Raw genomic sequence first — 25,327 nt, forward strand, 5'->3', positions numbered from 1 at the left:
ATCTAGGTAGCTGTGGGAATCGGTCAGTATATAGTAAATGTCCGTGTTGAGTCGGTCGCCCGAGATAGAAATGGAGAGGTCTAGGAAGGGGAGGGAGGAGTCTGAGACGGTCCAAGTAAATTTGAGGTCGGGGTGGAAGGTGTTAGTAAAGTAGATGAACTGTTCAACCTCCTCGTGGGAGCACGAGGTAGCGCCGATACAGTCATCGATGTAGCGGAGGAAAAGGTGGGGGGTGGTGCCAGTTGATGGACCTCAGACGTGGTTGACGATGCTCTCCACCGCATTTCCTCCACTTCCAACCAGTTTGGGCCAAAGGGCCTATCCCTGTGCTGTCGGACTCTATGACTCTATCCTTCAACTAAAATAGGTGAACCATAGTATGCTAAATGTTTTATATTTGCAGATTTTGTCCTGACTTCCTATCCTTGTGGGTGCATGTTTTATGAATTTGCATATAACCATGCCCCATGTCAATTTTAACCATAACAAATAGTTTTCTGAGGACAGATAATTTGAAATTTTTCACGCACTAGACAATGTGATGACATTGCTAGTTTCCATGGGATTAGCAGTGTTCATCAATGAATCATGTATTCACCACCATTTCTCGCATTGTGTATATTGTTGGATTCCAGATCATTGATGACTCTATTTTCTGCCCCGGTGGGATCCAAAGTAGTCTTTATTATAACTTGAAGGTCTCCTTTGTGCACTTTTTTTCGGTCAGTGCATGGCTGTTTGTAACATCATAATTCTTTGCTCTTGCACAATGCCTCTGCAAATGTTCTCTTCTGTCACATACCTTGCAAAACTGATTATAAACTGGGCATTTCCTTGGTACATTCCAAACGACCATATTTTCCACATATCTTGTAACTTTGGATATTCTTAGTAATTGTTACAACTGTTGAGTTCATGCTTTGGACTGTAAGCTTTGTTAAACTGTCAGCTTTGCTTCACACCTATGTCCACACTCGGTAGTTTTTTGACTCCAAAAGTCTTCGATTTGAATAGCAAGCCTTTTTGTAAACCTTTTGTGTAGGTGAATGCAGTCATCAACTTAACAACTTTGCTTGCTAGTTCCCTACCAGAAAATCACCTTGATCCCTTTTCTCTGCATCTGCTCACAATGTAGTCTACGGATTTTATAGACCTCTGTCTAAATGACATGAATTTTAGTCATATGAATTTTTAATCTGACTCTGATTTAGTCTTCTAATGTTGTTCATATGTTTGGGATCTTTTAGCTTTTCAACAGCTGTAACTCCCCAATGTGATACATTTATATAGACCTTTATTACCATTTGCAAAGCAGATTTTAATGGCTTTCTTTTCTGTATCAGACATACCTGAATCTACAAACCAAAGTCCTGTATGCAGTTTGAATTCTACTAAAATGTCTGCTCTGTCCCTTAAACTAGGGAATTTTGTGGACATTCTGACAATTCTTTCCATGCTTACTATCAATCTACATCCTGATCACTTGCCTTTCTCAAGTGAGTTAAATTAGCCTTTCCATAGGAATTTGTCTATTGGTCTCTGGCACAGTAATGAACAAAAATATCAAGAATTATCTTGTGCACTTTAGCACAATTTAAAACTGACAATCATGTGTTTCACCTGTGGATTAACTTGCTTACTGACCATTCAAGCATGACAAGATTGATTGAATTGATGTTTTCAACTAGTGTTCACCATATCATGTTAGTGTTAATGGTCTAATAATTACAACACATGGACTGAAACAGTTCAAGAAGGTAGTTCACCACTATCTTCTGAACAGCAACTAGGGATAGGCAATAGCAATGCCCACATCCTGTGAATGAATTTTAGAAACTTAAATGAATAATTCTTCATCAGGGTTTGATTAACACTGTCAATTAGTATATTTAAAATAGTAAAACATGTTACAAGATATGATGCAGGAATTGTGTGCCCGGCTTGCAGACACAAATCAAACCACATGTCAGCTGGAGTCTCACGATTTTGTACACAGAGCACATGCAGTCCTTAAATGTGAATTCTCTTAACGGTAAGATGCAAATATAAAACCTTCAACTGAATTACCTGATAGGAACTGCAACAAATAAAGCAAGAATCCATTTGAGAACTATAAAAATTCGGGAGCATGATGAAGATGATAGCAAATGCAAGAATTAGTAAGAAGCCAAGAAAGGTGGTGAGAATCTAATATTTAGAGAGGAGGAAATGTGCAAAAAGGAATATTTACACGTAACCCTAAAAATTAAAAGTGGTAGGCCAGATTTGGACTGTGATTATTATCTCGTGTATACTTTCTTACAAGATAGCCACAACTATTAACTTAGACAATTCCACATGCATAATAGATAATATTGATATGTTGTGTGAAATTATAAAGATAAAGTTGTCTTACGGACTAAACATTTGCATGGTAAACCAAGAAGAGGGATGGAAATCAATATTAAATTAAATTTAGTTCCAATTTCCTTGACACATAATACATTTTCATTTTGCTGTTAAACAGTAACAAAATGCCAAGCAAAGTGAACATCCAGTGAAAACAAAACAAAGATCAAATAAACTGCTCTTACAGTTTACACATCTACTACTTCATACCATATGTTTAATTGATTTTGGATGGATTTTGTAACAGGAAAATACAAAGTAGGGCTTTGCTTCATCATGTGCTTTATGTACTGATCTGTTGTTGCCTTATTCCCAACAACAGCACATCCTCCTTCTTGAAAAGATAGGGCATAAACCCAAAAATAAATAAAAATAACAAATTCAAATCAGATGTCAAGAATAGCCAATTTGAACAGGTCTATATACTAGAATTATTTGTGTCCATGCCAGTATTATGTTAGTTTCTGTGAAAGACTACCTCCCTAGAAGAAGAAATATTTCTTATTTATTTATAGTTATAGTATGTTTTTTGTATCTTGGTCTTTTGTTGAATAGGAAAAGTCCAAAGGGATGGAAAAAAGCCTGAGCCGTGTAAACCAATCCTAAAAGTAGATCATAAGACGTGTAGATATAGGTAAGTCCCATCATTTGTGTTTATTTGCATCTTTAAGACTACCTGTGTAAAATACTAACTATTGTAAAAATAGCTTTTCAACAACCACAAAAGAATTTGCTAAATTTGGTTGGATCAGTTTTTGTGGTTGCTTTGGTGTATTCTTCTCAACTGCTGCTATTGCTATTTTTGTTTGTTTAATGTTTTTTGCACAGCCTTTCAATTATTTCCTGACACATCAGTACATTTTTTTATCAATACTTACTGCTGTTATCTCTTTGGACCAATCATCTTGGAACTTAATTTGGCATGACAGAAGGAAAATCAATGTGATAAATAGTTTTCAGAGATTGAAATAGTGCATTAACTTTGAAATGCAACACTGCTATGTGAAGGATGGCACTTTATTATCTGAATGTTACATAGTATTTTCAATGATTCTTGTCCTTATCCAAACCTTATCCTCAATTCATCTGTATGTCCGGTAATTCAAGAGATTTCAATTGCACCATTTCAATTCATTACTGCACCAATATGAAAACAACAAACTCTGAATGCTAAAGATCTGAGACAAAACCAGAAATTGCTGGAGAAACTCAGCAGATCTGGCAATATCTGTGAAGAGAAAGCAGACTTAACTTTTCAAGTCCAGGGCCTGAGGTTGGGTCACTGGACTCAAAACATTAACTCTGCTTTCTCTACACAGGTATTGCTCAACATGCTGAGTTTTTAATTCTGATTTGTTACACTATTGGATTCTCTTGCTTACAGTGTGTCATAGCGAGTGCAGAAACAGCCACATAAAGAACAATCTTACCCAAAAATGCTTCATAAAATTTCTGAAACTTCTTTTATTTTCTAATTTCTCTTTTAATCTCCTCAAGTTGGTAACAATGCATCCTCTCAGATGTTTGCAGGTCTTCAGGACTGTAAATGTAGTGATTGGAATGAGGTCAGTCAGATGGACCTCATAGAATCTGAGTTCCCTGATTGGAGCTGTAAATCTGATCCAGTCAGGGAGTTCTGACTGACAGATATAAATAGGAGCATGAGGGGTTCCGTTCACTCAAGGAACTGGCTCTGAGCCAGCTACGTCAGTGTCATTTACTAAGCACATGTGAAAAAAAAGGTGACTTAATTACAAGATGCCAGCCTTCATGGAGTTATTTCAGTGGCAATGAGAGAAAAATATGCTCCTGAAGAGATTTGCTTGCAACAACCATCTTTGTGTTGGGGTAAGCATTTTTGGCATCAAGCCACTATTTGGGAAGCTTGACTCATTTGATCCTACCACCAAAGACTGGGCCCAGTTTGTCGGAAGAATACATTAATTTTTCTCGGTAAATAACTTTGGGGCCAATGCATAGCACTGAGTAATTCTCCTGAAAGCTTGTGCATCCGCAGTTTCTTCAGTTATTAGGAACCTAACTTTCTGTGAGGCCACTAGATACTAAAACCCTTCAAGAGTTAGCTAAGAAATGTTATGACCCCCCCCCCCCCCCACCAAACCTCCTTTAATTCTGAGATGTTTTTGGTTTTACTCAGCAGTTCAAAAGCTAGGGGAATCTGTGTTGGGATTTTTGACACTGGCAGAGGCATGTGATTTTGATTGAATCCTAAATAAGACACTGAGGGATCATTTCATATGTGGGATTAATGATGTAACCATGCGAAAGCACCTTATGCTGAGGCCAATTGGACTTTAGTCAGACATTACAACTGTCTTTATCATTGGAAAATTCAGAAGTGGAGCTTATACATTATGGGGTATTCCAACAGGATTCCGACTGAGCTTGGGAACACCACTTGAGTGGAGGTAATTATATAACCTCACGGAGGACACATTCTAAACTGAGGGACTCTAGGTCAGCCCACAACAAAACGCTAAAACAAGCCCAAGCCTTGGCCGAATGGTTAATATTTTCTTGAGGATCCAGGCCAGCAGGCCATTATACTTGCTGCCAGTGTGTGAACTCAAGACAGCAAAAGAGTCCCATTAGGCCTGAATTGACTAAGGGAACTCATAGGGCAGTATCCACGAGAGTGCACACCCTGGAAAGTCCACCTACAGCTGGTTTGGAACAAATAAATTGCTTAGCAACATCCAAATCAGAACCAATCAAAATAGACATCTGATTAAATGGTCACCCAGTTTTAATGGATGTCGACACTGGTGCGGCAATATCACAGATTGCAGAACCAGTCTTTAGCAAAATTTGCTCTGGACTCCAACCCTTAAGTTTACGTAAGACCTCAGCCAGGCTAAAAAACTTTACGGGAGAACCCCTACCGATTAAGGGTACAATTTTGGTTCCAGTCTTTTCTGAGAAGCAGCTGATTCAGTTACCTCTGGTTATAGTAAAAGGGTCGGGCCCAAGCTAGATACCTTGAATTTGGTCAGGAAGGATTCAACTTAATTGGCTTAGCATTTTTTAATAAAAAATACCTGCCTGAGTGAAGTCCTAATTAAATATCCGAAAGTTTTACAGAAAGTCTAGGGACTATCAAAGGAGTCAAGGCCACCTTGGATGTGGACCAGGAAGCAAATCCACAATTCTGCAAGGCCTGCACAGTGCCATTTGCCTTATGTGCAAATGTAAAGGCAGAAATCAGAAAGCTAGAGAGCGAAGGAATCATCAAATCCATCCAGTTTGTGGAATGGGCAGTGCCAGTTGTACCAATGTGAAGTCCAATGGGTAGGTTTGCCTTTGTGGGGGCTTCAAACAAATGATAAACTGCTTTTTGCTGCTGAATCCCTGGCATACGCAAAGCTGGTGGGGGTGGGGGCTACCTTCATAAAGCTGGACGTGAGCTGTGCATACCTGCAATTGCGATTAGATGAGGATTCACAGAAGTAAGCTACAATTGCTATCCATAAGGATTTGGACCAATATACGAGACTGCCTTTTGGGGTATCTTCAGCCTGTGCCAATTTCCAGCAGATTGGAGAATATTTTACAAGGTCAACCTCAAGGTGCCATTTATCTGGATGACGTGCCAATAACCAGGAAGACCAATAAAGAACATTTAGAGAACTTGGACATAGTACTTAAATGTTTCTCCAAGGTGAATGTACACCTCAGGAGGGAAAAATATGTCTTCCCGTGCCCAAAGTGACCTACTTGGGCTATAAGTCAGATTACACTTCAGAAGATAAAATGAGGATGATCAAAGAAGTTCTTCAAGCAACCAACACTTGCTACAGATGTGGTCACTATGAAAAACAATGCAGTCCACCACCAGTTCCCACATCATGCACTTACAGCACATTGCCTGGTCCTGCATCTTTATTTTATTTACTTAGTTCTTAATTTTGTTTTACAGATTTCATAATGGTCCTTTAGTTTTTAACCTGTAAATATTTCCCCTATTTATCTTCAATCTTAAAGTAATTTACAATAAATAAATAGTTATTACTAACCAATGAACTTACAGTTTTCCTGTGATATCCTTCTTTGTTTTGTGCTGCAGTGCCAAACCCAGGCTTCAGTTTATCCTGTAAAATGACCTTTCAAACTATGAGCCAAACAAAAAGGAAGAATAAAGGACTCTTCCCTTCTGCACCGAATTCCCACGCTGTCTCCAAATTCCCTTGAGTACGTTCTCACTCAGACTGTCTTACTCCTGATGTGATCTCTCCTTTCTGACAGTGCACAGCTTACTGGTTCAAAACTATGCTATGTGATGCTTGAACTCACAACCTCAGCATTTCACAAGCCTCTACACTGTCATATATGTACAGTGTACTGACCAATTGTGCCACTGGAGCTTGTGGCTCTTTTAACAAGTAACTGGCATGTCTAATTTCTGTACTTTTACAAAATGTTTACTAATCTCTGTTGTGATTGTGATAAGAGAAATTGAGTTTGCATTTTGAGTCAAGTGTTACAAAAGATAAGTAATGTTCAATTTGAAATGTTGGGCCGATTTCACAAGAGTGCAGAATTCTCCTTTAAAGATTGCAGGCAGTGCCTGACTCAGGAAGTCCCATTTCTGAAAGTTGCCATTTTCACCAATGGGAGAAAGTAGGCAAGGCATGATGCATACAGGCCTATCCTAACTGGTCCATTTAAACACAGTGCACAGGATGAGTCGATTGATTTTCATTCAAGGAATATCCTTAACTAGTAGAGTGTGTTCTACAACTTCATGGTGGACATACAAATGCTCTAGAAGCTGGATAATGTCAATTTGTACCTCGAATTTCAATAGTCATTGGTTAACATAAATACGAGGGCTTAACTGCTTCTACAACATTGTTACAATTAGGGCTAGGCTACTGTAAACTCACTGTTCAACACTTCCTCAAGGTTATTAAGGGATTAGCTGTTTTTGATATTAGTCCATGAATAGAAATGTTTGATTTTATTGGGGGGGATTAAGTACTTGAATGGCATTAAACTTTAAGTTTGTGTTTAACTAATTTATTAGAATTTTTGAGGATCCAGCAAGCAAGGTGGATAACTGTAATGTACTTGGATTTCCAAAAGGCCTTTGATAAGGTTCAATTTCAAAGATTATTACATTACATAACAACATATAGTGAATAATGTAACATATTAACATGGAGAAAGGATTCTTTTACTGACTGAAAGCAGACAATAGGAATAAATGGATCATTTTCAGGTTGTCAAACTGTAACTTGTGAAATGTTAAAGGGATTAGTGCCGCAGCCACAATTATTTATAATCCTTATCAATGACTTAAATTCATCATCAAACCAAGATAATTAAGAAAGTAAGCCATCGAGAGGAGGTTTACAAAGTGACATAGATAGGTTAAGTGAATGGGCAAAATTTGGAAGGTGGAATATAATGTGGGAAATGTGAACATTTCCTTTTTGGCAGGAGAAGAGAAAGACAGTATATTACTTAAAATAGAGTAGGATTGCAGGACTTGATGTTCTGGTACATAATTAGGAAGGTCAGGGAAATGTTGACATTTATTGCAATGGGAATGAAATATAAAAGTAGGAGGCTTTACTGCATCTATATATAGGAGGCCACATCTAGAGATAGAAAAAATACAGTGGTAGCTGGATGATTGAATTGATAGTCTTTTGATAGACAAAGAAGCCAAGTTATGAGGTGTCAGAAGGGAAAGTGGAGACTGTGATGATACTATGGTTTTAAGAGGTGTATTTTATCCTTTTTTTTAATGAAGAAAGGTTGAGACCGAGGTCCGGGCAGTCTGCTCAAAGCCAATAAGTTAACAGCATGAGAGGACTTGGTTTTTATTTTACACTTGGAACAGCAGCAGCAGCCTGAAAAGTGGAGTCAAACTCCCACAGAACCAAGATTTTTAGTTTTAGCTTTCTGCAGTTGCTGGGGCCTTGAAGCTGCATGTGGAAGCTCCTATTCCTCTCTCTGTTACAGGTAAAAGCTGGGGTTCTCTTCCTGCTGCTAGAATTACATGTGAGACAATCTATTTTACAGAATTTGCCTTTGCCAAGGATGTGTTTATGGGCTGTTACTATATTGAAGCAGTTAATTAGTAGTAGTTAATATATGTATTATTTTGGTTAGCCAGCTCTTTTATTTTTATTTTGTCAGTATTTTAGCTGTAGTGTAAAAATAAAGTGCTTTTTGCTGAGTTTGACCAATTGAATTTAATCTGGAATGCAACGCCTTACACTAACCTCTAAAATTAAAAAAAAATTAGGGTCTAGGTTACCTTCTTAATATATTTTGAAGGGGTTTGTTCAGGTTCATAACAAACTGGAGGCTCTTGTAGGGATCAAAATCTCTAATTCCAGATTGGGTTTAGGATTATTGGAGTCAAAGGCAGTGGGTGGTGAGTGTTTTTGTTTTCAGCTGTTGCATTTGGTTGGTTTAAACAAGATGTACCTTGTGTAATAATGACTTTTTCAGTTGCTAAGAGTTTTCTGGGGGTGGAAGAAGACACTTCAGGTGTTTTACAGAAAGTGAGAAAACAGAGCTTTCAGAATTGGCAAGCAACTTGAAGTTGGCATTGCCTGTGTCTGTGAGAAAGGACAAATAATTGCAGCAATAGCTCTACATTTACAATTACCAGGAATGTAATCAGAATAATTGAGATTGCTAAAATTTCTGCTGCTAGTTTTGCAGTCTTAACGCTCTGCTCTTCTCCATGAGGTCTCACCACTTCAGGAAGTGATTTTTTAAACTCCTCCAAAATAATAGTCTCTCTAAGAGCGTCTTATGCTTGACCACAATGGATGTATCTACCAGGTTTCCAGACCCCTATCCATTACGCATGATCATGGCTAAAAGGATTGCAGAAGCATTACTAAAATCTTTTTCTACCCACAGAAGTACAGTTGGATCAAGAGTCAAATTTTACATCAAAATTATTTATGAAAATTATGGATAGTTTAGGAATGAAACAATTCAATTCCATTGCATACCATCCAGAATTGCTGGGAGCATTAACAGTGGCAACAGACATTAAAGACCATGTTGAGGTCTTATACTCAAGACTACCCAGAGGATTGGGAAAAATAAATTCCATTTGTACTTTTTTTTACAATTAGGGATGTGCCTAATGAATCAACTAAATTCTAACCTTTTGAATTAGTTTTTGGACATGAGGTGAGAGGACCACTGAAATTAATTAAAGTAAAATTGGTAAGTCAGAGTTCAGAGATGACATATTTAGACTGTGTCAAATTTTAGGGAAAGATTAAATAGAGGGGGTGAGTTAGCTAGACAGCATTTAAAAGTAACACAGGATGTGATGAAACAGGAAGCAGTCAAGAAATAAAAAATTCATAATTTTGCTAGTGGAGACAAAATGTTACTCCCAGTGGTAGTGAACCTTTAAAGGTTTATTCAAATCAAAAGGCAATTGAGTGAGGTGAATTATTTGATAAGAACAACAGATAAAATAAATCTCACAGAATATGTCATGCTCAAAAGATATTTTGATAGGAAAGGAAAGCAAATGGAGAATGTGTTACTTTACAACACAGAGTGAAGAACTAAGTTCAGACAATTCTAAATTGGACATTCCACAAATTAAATTGGGCAATGAGGAAGTTCTGAAAACAATGGGATAACTTATAGAGTTACCTTTCAGAGGCAAATTGAAATGACCTGAAAGAGTTATTACAATCACATGTGGAAATATGTGTGAATAAACGGGGGAGTACTAATCTAAGTGGGCGGCACAGTGGCTCAGTGGTTAGTCCCAGGTTCGATTCTGGCCTCGGGCAACTGTCTGTGTGGAGTTTGCACATAGTCCCCATGTCTCCATGGGTTTCCTCCGGGTGCTCCGGTTTCCTCCCAAAATCCAAAGATGTGCAGGTCAGGTAAATTGCCCATAGTGTTAGATGCATTAGTCTGGGTGGGTTACTCTTCGGGTGGTCAGTGTGGACTGGTTGGGCAGAAGGGCCTTTTTCCACACTAATCATCTAATCTAAATAAGCATGGCATAGATATAGGAAATGTTATTCCAATTAAGCAACATCCTTATAATCTTAACCCTTTAAAGGTAACACAGGTTCAAAAAGAGATTGAACACATGTTCTAAAATAATAACATCAACGTGAGTGCAGCGAATGGAATTCACCCATTGTGGGGGGCGGGGGGGGTGACATGTGCCTGCTTATAACAAATTGGCCCATGTTTGCTTGTACAAAATGGCTGACAAACAGAAAGAGGCAGCCTGTCATGGAATTAAAACACAAGATGGCTAAGGGGTGATAAACAAGACTAATACAGAGGAACCTCAATTATCCAGCATTCTATTAGCCATCTTTCAGATTATCCAAACAAGATCACAAGGTCCCAATGCTTAGCTAACTATGTTATCCAGCATTCGATTATCCTGTGTTCGATTAACCTAGTGAAATACTCCCACCCTGTGTCCTTTGGATAATCAAGGTTCCTCTGTAGTCTGTTCCAGCCTTTAATTAAAGAAAATGACAACATCTTTGAACGAACCTACTCCAAGGCCATAAGTACGCAATTCCAGACAGTTTTTAATAAGAGTATGCTGGCATACAGACAAGTGACCAACCTCAAACTTCATTAATAAAAGGATAATTATCCCAGTAAATGGATGAACACCAGGTGCAAGATGAAGCTTAACTCCCAAAGCAGCTATCAAAATGACTGCTAAAATTATAGTGTTTCTTTAAAGTTACTTAGAACATTTAAAAAAAGGTTCTAGTTAAAGATCTTTCTGAATCAAAGGGTTAGATTTCAACATAAAAAATTTACATATAACCAATGCTTAATAAAAGTATTAAAGATATAGCATTTAGACCTAGATGTGAAGTTAACTAGCTTTAGGAAAATGACTTTGTTTATGTCTTATGGACCAGCCCCCCCCCCGAAAACATTGCAAGAAGGTAGCCCAGACCTTAACATTTCTAGTTGTTTTAAGCAGGTTTAAGGTGGATATCCAGGAGTGAGGTGGATATTCCAGGAGTTATGCAGTTGGTCAGACCACTCAGTTTTAGCAAAACACCATTTGTTTACAGACTACCAAATGAAAGACGAACAAAAGAGAACAGAATATGGAATAACTTAGGCAAAAGTGAGGACTGCAGATGCTGGAGGTTAGAATCGAGAGTGTGGTGCTAGAAAAGCACAACAGGTCAGACAGCATCCGAGGAGCAGGAAAATCGACGTTTTGAGCAAAAGCCCATCAGCAGGCATAAGCCCTATAGGATAACTTCGCCTATCTGAAAACCAAAGCGACTCTATTGCAACTTAATGATGCTATTCCAATTTCCTGCAACATCCCCATAAACACCCCCTTGTCAAAAAAGGAAAGATCAAACACAGTTTATTACAGGAGACATACCAGAGAAAGAATCAGCCAGAAAATCTCTATTGAATCCGGGAACCTTTTTTTACCAGCAGCTTCCTTTGACCAGTAGCTTTAAATTAAACCAAACTAGAAAAAAAACCTGAGCTGGGACAACTGGCCACTTCCCTTTCTTTGCACAACTGTTTTTTTTAAAACCCTAAAGGCTTCCTCTGATTGTTGACTTGGGCAATATCTATTGGCCGTTACTAAAGTAGCCAATTCAGACATATCAGCACCTCTGCCTTTACAACCCACTTGAAAAAAAAACAAAGACAACATAAATTTGTTAAAGGAGCAGCATCATCACATATGTCCTGAAAAAAATAGATAGTTCACAGCCCATTAACAACAAACTGCTGAAGTAGAAATAGTTGTCTGATTTTAACACTTTATAACTGACCTTGTAATAGAAATCAATATTACAAATCTTATAGCAACTAGTTTGAATTAAATATCTTTTGTATTTTTACACACATAATTAGGACAGTGGGAAATATAAGAGGAATAAGTGAATTTGATAAAGGCATCACCTGAGATGAAATAAATAACAGAATTCAAATTATCTTTCCAGATAAAGCCTGCCTGAGAGGCTCCAAGGAGTGTAGCAATTAACTTGAATGTGAATGAATACGATGCATAGAAAGATTCCAAGGCCTAGCAATTATCTATTTTTCTTCACAGTTGTGTTCTATCTGTTGGACATGTAGAACTATGTGGGGCTTAGGGTAGAGGAGGTGGTCAAGAAATTATTTGGGGAAGGCGAAGTTCTGAATTTGGTTATGCACTTCTTTTATTCATACGTGGAATAAGAGCATCTTTGGCTGAGGGAGCAAGTATTGCCCATCCCTAATTGCCCTTTGAACTTCAGGGCAGCACAGTAGCTCAGTGGTTAGTACTGCTGCCTCACAGTGCCAGGGACCCAGGTTCGATTCCAGCTTGCCAGTCTGTGTGGAGTTTGCGCATTCTCCCCATGTCTGCGTGGGTTTCCTCTGGGTGCTCTGGTTTCCTCCCACTGTCCAAAGATGTGTAGGTTAAGTGAATTGGCCATACTAAATTTCCCATCATGTTCAGGGGTGTGTAGGTTAGATGCATTAGCCAGGGGTAAATGTAGAGTAATAGAGTAGGATCGGTGACTCTTCATAGGGTCGGTGTGGATTTGTTGGGCCAAAAGGCCTATTTCCACACTGTAGAGGTTCTATAATTCAGTAGTGCCTGTTAAACACCATGAAGCTGAGGTTGACCATGGGGATGCCCATCATTGATAAGGTGTTTTACAGGATTGGGTGTACTGATTAGGAGGGAATGACTGCAACCACGTTGTATATGATCATTGTAATACAGAGATGTATACAAATACTGCATTTTACTATACACGTTAGAGTGTGTCATTGATCTATCTTCTGATATGAGCCAAAGATTAAGTGAATAACTGAGTTCATATGCCGAGGCCAGATCAGTCAGAGGCATGGCTAAGAATGAGTTGGCAGGGAATATCTATGGCTGGTGTTGGATTGTCAAGGTTGGAGGCTACAAGGCCTGATATTAAATAAAACAACTGGGACAAATCCAAGGTGGATTTATTGACCAGTCCTCATCACTTGGCAAGCAGTGTGACTGTCTCTAAACTATCTCCCAGAATGGTGGGCCTGACTCCAGTGTGCACTCAAACGTCTTTCTGCTATTTTGGAATGAAATCTTGCTTATTCAGGCACATTTTCCCTGAGGCTTGCAACTGAGCTGGGAATTTTCCAATCCAGCCTTGTTTCTCTGCCAGATGTATTATACTTAATTCCAGAACTTTGTTTTTATTTCAAATCAAGGTATTGGTTGAATAGGAACTAGAGAAAGTCAGTGAAGACAGGGGTGATAGCTGAGACTTACTGTTGGCAAGGATGCCATCGCAGAATTTTGGATGAGTTCAACTTTATGGAAGATGTGAATCCAGCCAACAAAGCATTTTAACAGACAAATCATCTGAGACCACAAAGGTGGGCAAAATTATTGACATATTCAGCAATTTTTGTGATGGGCAGGTTATGAGATTAAAAGTTGAACTCAAAGACCTGAAGAGTCTGGTTCAGCCTCAAACGATGGTCAGGAAGAGGAATGGAATGGATGTTGAGGAAAAGGAACTTGCAATGGGAATCAAATTCAATCAATTCAGTCTTATTAATGGAAGGAAATTGAAATTCATCAAGAATTTGGCATGCAGTCTGATAATGTAGATGCATTGGAGGGGTGGTGTGACAGATCCCAATGGCATTGGCAAACATTTTGAACATGTCTATTGTTGATCACTGAGGAGCAGTATGTAAATGAGAAATAAGAAGAGACTAGAATTCATGCCTTCAGGGATTTGAGAGATAGTGGTGTGGGAGCCAATAAAGAAGCCATTGAAGGTTTTTTTTTGTCTTTTTTTTCATTCACTTATGGGATGTGGATATTGCTGGTTGGACCAGCACTTATTGCCCATCCTGAGTTACCCTTGCAAAGGTGGTGATGAACTGTCTTCCAAACTGATACAGCCCCAAGTGTTGTGGATTCACCAATAATGTCCTTAGGGAGGAAATTTGAGTATTTGACCCAGCCACACTGAAGGAAGGCAATATACAGAGAAACCTTGGTTATCCAAATTTTGAATTATCTGAACAAGAGTTCAAGGACCCATTAAAACGTTACATCAAAGAGGTCAGTGAATTCAGAATAACTGTACTGAAGAACATGTGAAAACACTGGCAAAAAACAAAGAAACACAAGCACTCCAAGCAATTACGACTGGACTTTTTTTAGCATAAAGGTTAGTCACACAGCCCTTTGCAAAAGTATCAGGCTGTTCATGAAAACAAATGGCAAAGAAAGTAAACACATGCGCAAGATGATGCTTCTGTCTTTCTGTCGTGACACTGAGTTCAGCAGAAACCAACAAATGCTCTTGTGATTGTAAAAGCTGTTTGGGACCTTGCTCAATGCTGGGATTTCATAACCTGCAATTTGCAGAATGCAAAGATTAGTTTGTTTAAATAGTAGAATCACAATTATAGATTTAAACAAACTTTCCAGTAGACCACAGCATTAGATCAGTATGGCTTCACTTGTTTAAAGTCAAATTGATTATCCAAATAACTGAATTATCTGAAAGAAATACTGCCTGCCCGACACGTTCGGATAATCGAGATTCCTCTGTGTTTCCAAGTCAGGATGGTGAAGGGCTTGGAGGGGTATTTACAGGTGGAGGTGTTCCTATGTATCTGCTGCCCTTGTCTGTGGTTGTGGAGTTGGAAAGTGATGTCTAAAGATCTTGGGTGAATTTCTGTAGTGCATCCGGTAGACAATACACACTGGTGTTACTGAGCATTAGTCATGGTGGGAGTAGATGTTTGTGAACATAGAACCAATCAAACTGGATGCATTTCCTGGATGGTGTCAACCTTCTTGAGTGTTATTGGTGCTGTACTTATTCAGGCAAATGGGATATATTTTATCACACTCCTGACTTGTACCATGTAGATGATGGACTGGCTTTGGGGAGTCAGGAAGTGAATTACTCACTGCAGTATTCCTAGTATCTGACCTGATGTTGGAGCCAATGTATTTATATGGCAAGTCCATTTGAGTTTCTGGTCAATGATAACCCCCAGGATGTTGACAGTGGGGGATTCAGTGATGGTAATGCCATTGAATGTCAAGGGGTGGTAATTAGATTGTCTTTTATTGGAGATGGTCAGTGCTTGGCGTTTTTGTGCTGCAAATGTTATTTACCACTTTTAAGCCTAAACTTGGATATTATCCAGGACTTGTTGAATTTGAAAATGGACTACTTCATATCTTAGGAGTCACAGTGGTGCTGATCTATTGTACATTCATCTTGTAGAGATATCCTGGAGCAGAGATGACTAACCTCCAACAATTACAACCATTTTCCTAAGTGGCAGGTATGACTTCAACTGTCTACCTACTGCATAGGTAAGCCTGAAACCAAGTCAGGGCATTACACCTTTTTCCACAAAGGAAGGAGAAATAGCATCAGAAAAGCAAGTTAAATGTGTAAAAGACTGGAGAGAATGTAAGAAAACTGAGGAGAAAAATTACACTGCAGTCACAAGTGTGACTGAATCAGGCTATTTCAAAGGTGTGGAATAGGCAGAACATTGATTGAAGAATTATGAATTGCAAGAAAGTATTGGAATTGCTGGCTTTTATGACATTAGAATATGCATATTATTCTCTCTTTTTATTGGTATATGCTCCTATGAAGCATTTTGGAATGTTTTACTATATTTGTTTTACAGTATTAATATTTATATCTAAATACAAATTGTTGTTTTTTAACTAGACAACCCTTGTTCCTTCATTCTGCAGAAATACCCTAATTTAATACAAAGAGATTCACAATGAAAACTAATTGACTGTGAAATTCAATTGTAATGCTTCTAGCAGTACTAAAGGGCTACCTGATAACATGCAGTATAAGAAACAGATGTTGCTGCATCTTGCAAAGTCTGCATATTATTCAACCAGAGTGGTCCACATAGTTCATTCCCTTTATGCACCCTAACTTGCTGAACATGCATGATCATGGATACACTGCTATCAATATGCTGCTGCAGTGCCAGAATGCAAAAGTTTGTCAACTAGTGTGCAAGCCATATTTTCCAAATGTCTTCTGAAAAGTTAATTAACCTAAAAATCTGTCAGGCAGCTTAAATATCCTTTGTTGCCATTCAGATGAGTAACTAAGGGTGGAATCTCAGTTTGAATTCTGGAAAGCTGTCTATGGGAGTTTTATTCCCGAAAACCTTTAGTATTGGAGCTGAAAGTATCCAAGTTCTTTTGTGTAAGACTTGAGTTCGCGCTCAGAAAACCAAAGAATCCACTAAGAGCTGAAAAGCAGCTGTTAACTAGAAGGAAAAGGTCTATCAGAAATCAGAAGTATTTCTGAGGTCAAGGCATTAAGCAAAAATGCAGTGAAGCCTACATTTAAGCTAAGAATTCCAAAGTAAAGAGGTTTTCAACAGAAACTGAAGAAATGCTCAGATGTTACCTAATAGAAGGATCCCCGTGAAATTTCAGACCTTTGAGAATAGCAAGAACACTAAGGAGAAATCTAAATGAATTCCAGAGAATTGTGGCATTCTGGTTTGACCTCAGGAAGTGCAGAAACCTTCAAAATCCAGATAAATAGTCAAAGGTCATTTGGGGTAAGCCATAAGGAGAAAAGAGAGGTTCCATTGAGAATTTTAGTCTGAAACATATATGAATGTGATTTTTTTGAGTATTAAGTATAACTATTTACCTAAAATAGAGTTAAAAATCACACAACACCAGGTTATAGTCCAACAGGTTTAATTGGAAGAACACTAGCTTTCGGAGCGACGCTCCTTCATCAGGTGATGAAGGAGCGTCACTCCGAAAGCTAGTGGCCTTCCAATTAAACCTGTTGGACTATAACCTGGTGTTGTGTGATTTGTAACTTTGTACACCCCAGTCCAACACCAGCATCTCCAAATCATACCTAAAACAGTGTTTATTTAGCTGTGTTTTGTTTTACTTGTTTCTTGTATAGTAACATTTATTTGTATTAAACCATGGATAATTTATTTCAGTTAACATCGAATGTTTGAACCTTTCTTTAAATCTCAATAGTTTTAACTAGATCATAAGATCTGAAACAGCAGGTATGATGAAACAAGATGGATTATACAAAAGCTATTTACAGACTATGTAAAGAGCCAATCTATACGTTTCAGCTTTTGACATATTTGTGGTCAGGCAGAATTTGTAGAAGGATTGTGATGTGTTGCTGGCAGAATTTGAAATTATTTGCTGATCAGAGAAAGGTAGAAAATAACATTGTCTTCCACAGTAGGGGGCAGTATTTAGACGGTAACATGAACATGAACATGATGTACAGAGGAAAAGCTCTGAGTTGATTCTCTTCAATACTGTTCATGCACGATGGATTACACCCCAAAGAATAAAAATGATACATCAAGTAACATATCACCCTGCTTAAAATATGTTTTAATTATTTGACTGTTTGGGACAAGTCCTTCATTAGTTACCTATCAAAGTTTCTTAAAAAGTCTTGATCTTCTGAATTCTGCACAACATAGTCCAGCAAAGGGAAGTAACCCTAGATTAGTTATTATTACAAGCACTTCATATTCTTTTGAAAATGTGAATTTTGAAGCATCATGGAAAATGGCTTTTACTTCAAGTTCTATGAATTCTTGGACTTTTTGGTTTTAAAAATATCAATACAAGAACACATTGGATACTTTTAAAAGACACTTATAGGAAATCATATAACTTCAATTAATTGCTTGGACTCAAAAATTTGATTAGATTTTATGCCTGTCTTGTTTAGATATTGTTTTGGATGTTAGTTGGGGAAAACACAGCTCTTCTCTTGGCCTTTCTGAAACACCATTGTTATATGATTCCAGTGTGGAATTTTATTGTTTCCTTGAAGAGCATTTAGAAGACCTCTCAATACTCTATTTCCTGAGCAAGCTACATCTGCAATATCACAAAGACAACTGCAAGTGTCTAATGACTGTCTGATTGTGCCAGAATACCAGATTGACTGCCATCTGAACATTCCACATCTTATCCTTTTTATCCATCAAGAATTAAGTATTGTTGGCTAAAAGTATTTTTTCCAAAGCAAATCTCGACAGAGGTATCCATTTTTCCCCATTCTCCATATTATAAACCATGTATATTAATCAGTTTTACATCTTGCATGAATAAGTTTTGTTTTATAATAAATTAATAATTTGTGTTTATTAAAAAAAGCTATTTTATTTATCTTTTTTACTCTAAGTCTAATATAAAGAAAACAAACAATTGGCCATATCAGGAACTGGGTCAAACAATTGAATTTATGTTGTGTCCAGTTGAAAAGTGACACGACAAAGAGAAATTGCACTCCTCCCATCACAATCAGATCAGTGGAGGGGTGTGATGTCCTCTGAGGAAGAGAATGAGCAAGACAGAGAGAACAGTGCAGGTGAAATCCAGTTGTTAACTTTACTTCTCTTTCCAAAGAAGCTGACAGAGCTGTTAAGTACTTCCAGCATGTTCTTGTTTTCAGTGGACATTTCTTGCTACAGATTTTCCTTTTTTTAATTGGGGAATTTTCCTTATCATTAATCCCTGATTGCTGTGTTTGAAAGTGTCAGGGAGGTTTGTAACTGACTGCTTTACATTTGTACATTAATCATATTTAGAATTTGGATAAGCCAACTAAAAACTGTGCAGTCCATAGTTTGGCTTAGGAGGTGTATTAGCAGGAGTGGTGTAGTGTGAATGTCATTAGGGTGGCAATTCAGAGTCCAAAACTGATGTTAGAACAAAGAACATAGAAAAGTACAGCACAGACAGGCCCTTTAGCCCATGACGTTGTGCCGAGGATTAATCCGAATGTAAAATAAAATAACCTAACCTATGCACCCCTCAATTTACTGCTGTCCATGTGCATGTCCAGCAGTCGCTTAAATGTCCCTAACAACTCTGCTTCCACCACTACCGCTAGCAACACACTCCATACATTCATAACTCTCTGTGTAAAGAACTTACCTCTGATGTCTCCTCTATACCTTCCTACTAAAATCTTAAAACTATGAACCCCTCATGCTAGGCAGTCCAACCCTGGGGAAAAGTCTCTGGCTATTTACCAGGCAGCATCCTGGTAAACCTTCTTTGCACCCTCTCCAAAGCCCCTGTATTTTTCCTATAGTAGAGCAATCAGAGCTGGACACAATATTCCAAGTGTGGTCTCACCAGGGACTTGTAGAGCTGTGGCAAAACCTCACAGCTCTTAAACCCGACCCCCCCTTAATGAAAGCCAAAACACCATATGCTTTCTTAACAACCCTATCCACTTGGGTGGCAACTTTGAGGGATCTATGTACTTGAACACCAAGATCCCTCTGTTCCTCCACACTGCCAAGAATCCTGTCTTTAATCCTATATTCAGCATTCAGGTTCCTTCCTTCCAAAATGCATCACTTCGCATTTATCCAGATTGAACTCCATTTGCCATTTCTCAGCCCAGCTCTGCATTCTGTCTATGTCGTGCTGCAATCTGCAATAGCCCTCAATGCTATCAATGGCAACTCAAACCTTTGTGTCATCAGCAAAATTTACTAACCCACCCCTCAACCTCCTCATCCAAGTTATTTATAAAAACTACAAAGAGTAGAGGCACAAGAATGGAGCCCTGCGGGACACCACTCACCACTGACCTCCAGGCAGAATACTTTCCATCTACAACCACTCTCTGCCTTATGACCTGCCCCTCACAAAGCCATACTGTCTGCCTTTAATCATGCTATGCTTTTCCAGATACTCATAAATCCTATCCCTCAGAATTCTTTCCAAAACCTTGCTGACCATAGACGTAAGACTAACTGGTCTGTATTTGCCAGGGATTTCCCTGTTACCTTTCTTGTAAAGAGGAACAACATTCACCTCCTTCCAATCTTCCGGTACGACTCCCGTGGAGAGTGAGGAAGCAAAGATCTTTGCCCGCGGCTTAGCAACCTCCTTTCTTGCTTCCCGGAGCAGCCTGGGATAAATCTGGTCTGGCCCTGGGGACTTATCAATTTTAATGTTTGCCAAAATTTCCAGTGCATCAACTTCATCAATCTTGATCTGTTCAAACCTGTATCCCGGCTCCTCAAAGTTCTCATTCACAACATCAGACATCAGCTCAAAACCCACTATGACAAATGCTGAAATTAGAATTCAATAAAAATTCTCAGTACGAAGTGAACTTAATGTCAATTTTCATTAAACAGCCAACATCCTTCTGGGAAAGAAATCTGTCATCTTTACCTGGGCTGGCCTTCAAGTAACTCCAGAAACGCAGCAAGATAGTTGATTCTTAACTACCTTCTGGGCAATTGGGGAGGGCAGTAAATGCTGATCTAGTCAGTGATGCCCATGTTCAAAGAACAAGTTTTTTCACAAAAGCAAGAAAATTCGTAATTCCATTGTGATGTTGCTTTTGTCGTATTAGCTGAAGTCAGGTAATTGGTTAATTAAGATTATTCAGTATGAATGGACTACACCTTTTTGAAACTGCCAATTTATATCCATATTGATGGAATTGAAAATTAGGCTAAATTGAGGCATTTCTATACCCAGGTACCGATCACCCAAGCAAAGAGATGCTTTGGGCTGATTTATCACATCCCTGGTATTAGCTATGGAGGTGCTGGATACTGCAAAGGCTATAGGCCCTGACAACAATAGTACTGAAGACATGTGCTCCAGAATCTGCCACTCTCCTAGCAAAGCTGTTCCGGTAATTGTTCAAGTGTGTCCTGTACATAACTAGTAGGACGAATCCAAGCTGGCCACCCCATCAGTCTAGTCTTGATAATCAGTAAAGTGATGGGAGGTGTTATCAATAGCGCATTCAAGCATCACCTGCTCAGCAATAAGCTGCCCAGTGATGCCCAGTTTGGGTTCTGCCAGGGTCACTCAGCTCCTGACCTCATTACAGCATTGATTCAAATGTGGACAAAAGAGCTGAATTGCAGAGGTGAGGTGAGAGTGACAGCCCTTGATGTCCAGGCTGCATTTGACTGAGTGTGGCATCAAGGAACCCAAGCAAAACTGGTATCAGTGGATATTGGGGGCAAACCCTCTGGTGGTTAGAGTCATACTTGACACATAGGAAGATGGTCATGATTGTTGGAGGTCAGTCAGCTTAACTCCAGGACATCTCTGCATGAGTCCCTCAGGATAGTGTCCTAGGCTCAACCACCTTCAGCTGCTTCATCAATGACCTTCCCTCCACCATGAGATCAGAAATGGGGATGATTGCCAATGATTGTACAATGTTCAGCACCATTCGCAACTCCTCAGACACAGAAGCAGTCCATGTCCAAATGCAACAAGATCTGGACAATTCCAGGCTTGGGCTGACAAGTAGCAAGTAACATTCATGCCATACAAATGCCAAGCTGTGACGATCACCAATAAGAGACAATCTAACTATGACCCCTTGACATTCAATGGTGTTACCATCACTGAATCCCCCACTATCAGCACCGTGGGAGTTATCATTCATCAGAAACTCAACTGGATTCACCACATAAATGCAGTGGTTACAAGAGCAGGTTAGTGGCTAGGGATACTACAACGAATAACTTACCTCCTGACTCCTAAAGCTGTGCATCATCTACAAGTCAGGAGTATGATGGACTACTCTCCGCTTGCCTGGATGAGTGCAGCCTCAACAACACTCAAGAAGCTTGATACCATCCAGGACAAAATAGCCCACTTGACTGGCATTACATCCACAAGCATCAACTCCCTCTACCATTGGCCCTAAGTAGTGACAGTGTGTACTACCTACAAGATGCACTGCAGAAATTCACCAAAGATCCTCAGATAGAACCTTCCAAACTCATAACCACTTCCTTGTAGAAGACCAGGGCAGCAGATAAATGGGAATACCACCACCTTTAAGTTCCCCTCCAAATCATTCACCATCTTGACTTGGAAATATATCACCATTCCTTCACTGTCGTTGGGTCAAAATCCTAGAATTCCCTCCCTAAATGGCATTGTGAGTCAACCTTCAAAAGGTGGATTTCAGCCGTTCAAGAAGGCTGAATTCAGCACCACCTTCTCAAGGGCAACTAGGGACAGGCAGTAAATGCTGGCCAGCCAGTGAAGTTCACATCCCACAAAATGAATAAATTTTAAAAAACTATATAATGCCCAATAGACTGTATTAATCTGCTGTGAAGCTGGAACTGTTTTTCAGTTTGCCTAGTCTTTTGAGAGCCAAAAGTTTATTTGCTATGAGTAATTAGAGCTTGACATTGTTGCTTGTTCAGGGGCATTTAAAACTGACAAACATTTCTTGAAGTTACACTTTAGAAATAACGAGTTTTAAGACTATTTTTTACCTGCAACAAAATGTGATACCTACAAATACTGAAAAAAGCATATATTTAATTTATTAAATAAATATCAATTGTAAACTGTATGATTTTCACCTTCTAGTGAACCATTTATCATATTTTCTGGAGGACTTTCCTATGATAAAGGGTGCAGAAGACCCAGCCTGACAATTATGCATGGCAAATCTATTACAGTTTTGGAAATGGATTATCCAATAGTGGACTTCCTAGCTCTTTGTGAAACACCGTATCCAAATGGTAAGAATAAGTCAACTGTTCGAGTTTTACTGAACTCTTTAAAAAGAATGTGCAGTTATGCTTGAAATAATAGCCCAGAATTTGCTCAAACCAGCATTAAATCTAAAGGTATATAATGAAATTTAGGCTGATCTTGGTGTCACCAGCTTACACCAAAATATATTGAGGATACACTGGAAGATAAAAATCAATGTAAAGAGACATCAGTGTAAACAATTGGGTCCAAGGAAAGTTCACAATAATTCCATTGTCCTTTTATTTGTAAAAGTTAAAGTTTAAAGTCATCTAACCATTCTCTGTGCACATTAAGCTCACTAACCAAGAGTTTCAACTCCAGACACAGTTGGCAACTGGGGTGGAAATTATACTCAAGCATTCACTTTTTTGTGTTGGAAGTGCTTTCTGCCCCCAAGTTTCTCCTCAAATGTATTTAGAGTCATAGAGATTTTGCATCATGTAAAATCTTCCAGTAATTATTTTACAACATTTTTATTACCTGATTTAATTAGAAGTGAAAAATTGATGTGCTTTTATGAATATGTTTCAACTTTATTAATATATTGCATTTTATTAATAGATTAATATTAAAATGATTTATCATTTACTAACTTTTTAATCAGTTTTTGGTACACCTGTGATTCATCAAATGTTAAATAACTGAAAACAATTTTAAAAACCATTCTGAACTATTTGCAAGTTACATTGGCTAAATATTATTTAAGTAGTTTAAAAACATAGTAATTAATGATTTGCAGTCAAAACATCCAGTTTAAGCCTCATCAATGAGTCCTGATTAGATGCAATCACCAGAATTGATTAATTTGGTCTAGAGGTATGGCTGCAATCTGACACACATTTTTAAACAAGCCTAAAAGGCACAGGACATGCACTTGTACTGCATGTAACTCACACATTAAATTGCTCAATCTTTTGTTCTGATTTAGCCAATTCTGGGAAAATGTGCTGAGAAAAGCAGTGCAATTCCTAGAAATTCCTGCTCAGTCTATTTAAAAAAAAACACATGGAAGCATTTCAGTTTTCAGTATAACACATCAAGATGCCAGAACAATATTTTCAAAGCTGTAAAACTATAGTGCCGTCCCTGACAACATATATTAAAAATGGCTTTGAAAATAGTCAGACATGACTTTGGATCCTCTCGTACCTAGAATTACAAGGAGTATCTAAACTGAATTGCCTCAACGTGGCGTGATTGTCAAGTTTTCCATTGCAATGTGCAACTGTTCACACTGGAAACTGTTCAAAACAATGCAAAATGAAGATCGAGGATGGCAGAGAAAGAAGTTGTATACCATTAACTTGTACTACTCTTTACATTCAATGTTAGGTTTATAGTGTAATGCCAAAATCAAATAAAATGAAGACTAAACATATGGGCTTTACATGCCATAGTTATAGAGAAGATTTGGCATGGAGGTAACATTATATTCCATCTCCCAACCTGTTGTCCGCTCAATTAACCTATCTGTAATTTCTTTGTGATCACTTTGAGTCTTCCTCGCAGCTTACATGTCCACCTCACTTTGCATTAGCAGCAAGCGGGGTGAAACAATAGCATAGTGACAAAATCACTGGACTAGTAAGAAAGAAGCCTAGAGTAAAGCTGTGGGAACATATATTCAAATCCTACCATGCTAGCTGAGGGAATCAAAACCAATTAATAAATGTGGAATATAAATGCTAGTCTCAGTGACCAAAGCAAGATTAATGGTTATTAACATGTCTGGATCACTAATGACCTCTGGGATACACGTTTAGAATTAGTTTTATTGTCACATATACAGGGATATATGAGTACAGCGAAAAGTGTACAAAGTGCCAATTTCCAGCACCATTTTAGGTACAAAGATACATAGGTACAAAAATATTAGATAAAAATAAGAAAAATAAAGAAGTAATACAGTTAGAAGATCAGCATTAGAGTCATAGAGATGTACTAGGAGAAAGTGAGGACTGCAGATGCTGGAGATCAGAGCTGAAAAATGTGTTGGTGGAAAGGCGCAGCAGGTCAGGCAGCATCCAAGGAGCAGGAGAATCAACGTTTCGGGCATATTCCTGAAGAAGGGCTTATGCCCGAAACGTCGATTCTCCTGCTCCTTGGATGCTGCCTGGCCTGCTGCATTTTTCCAGCAACACATTTTTCAGCTCATAGAGATGTACAGCATGGAAACAGACCCTTCGGTCCAACCCGTCCTTGCCGACCAGATATCCCAACCAAATCTAGTCCCACCTGCCAGCACCCGGCCCATATCGCTCCAAACCCTTCCTATTCATATACCCATCCAAATGCCTCTTAAATGTTGCAATTGTACCAGCCTCCACCATA

General features: G+C 38.6%; 1 protein-coding gene across 1 annotated transcript in view; it reads left to right on the plus strand.

Annotated features, from left to right (window-relative positions):
- The window catches only part of stxbp5l (syntaxin binding protein 5L), a 546,595-nt gene that overhangs the window by 292,821 nt on the left and 228,447 nt on the right, over positions 1-25,327 (plus strand). The window contains exons 9-10 of the mRNA XM_043700990.1: positions 2,944-3,022; positions 22,826-22,980. Of these exons, the coding sequence (XP_043556925.1) occupies positions 2,944-3,022; positions 22,826-22,980 (234 nt within the window). The remainder of the gene's footprint in view (positions 1-2,943; positions 3,023-22,825; positions 22,981-25,327) is intronic.

Source organism: Chiloscyllium plagiosum, chromosome 12, assembly GCF_004010195.1.
Source record: "Chiloscyllium plagiosum isolate BGI_BamShark_2017 chromosome 12, ASM401019v2, whole genome shotgun sequence".
NCBI lineage: Eukaryota > Metazoa > Chordata > Chondrichthyes > Orectolobiformes > Hemiscylliidae > Chiloscyllium > Chiloscyllium plagiosum.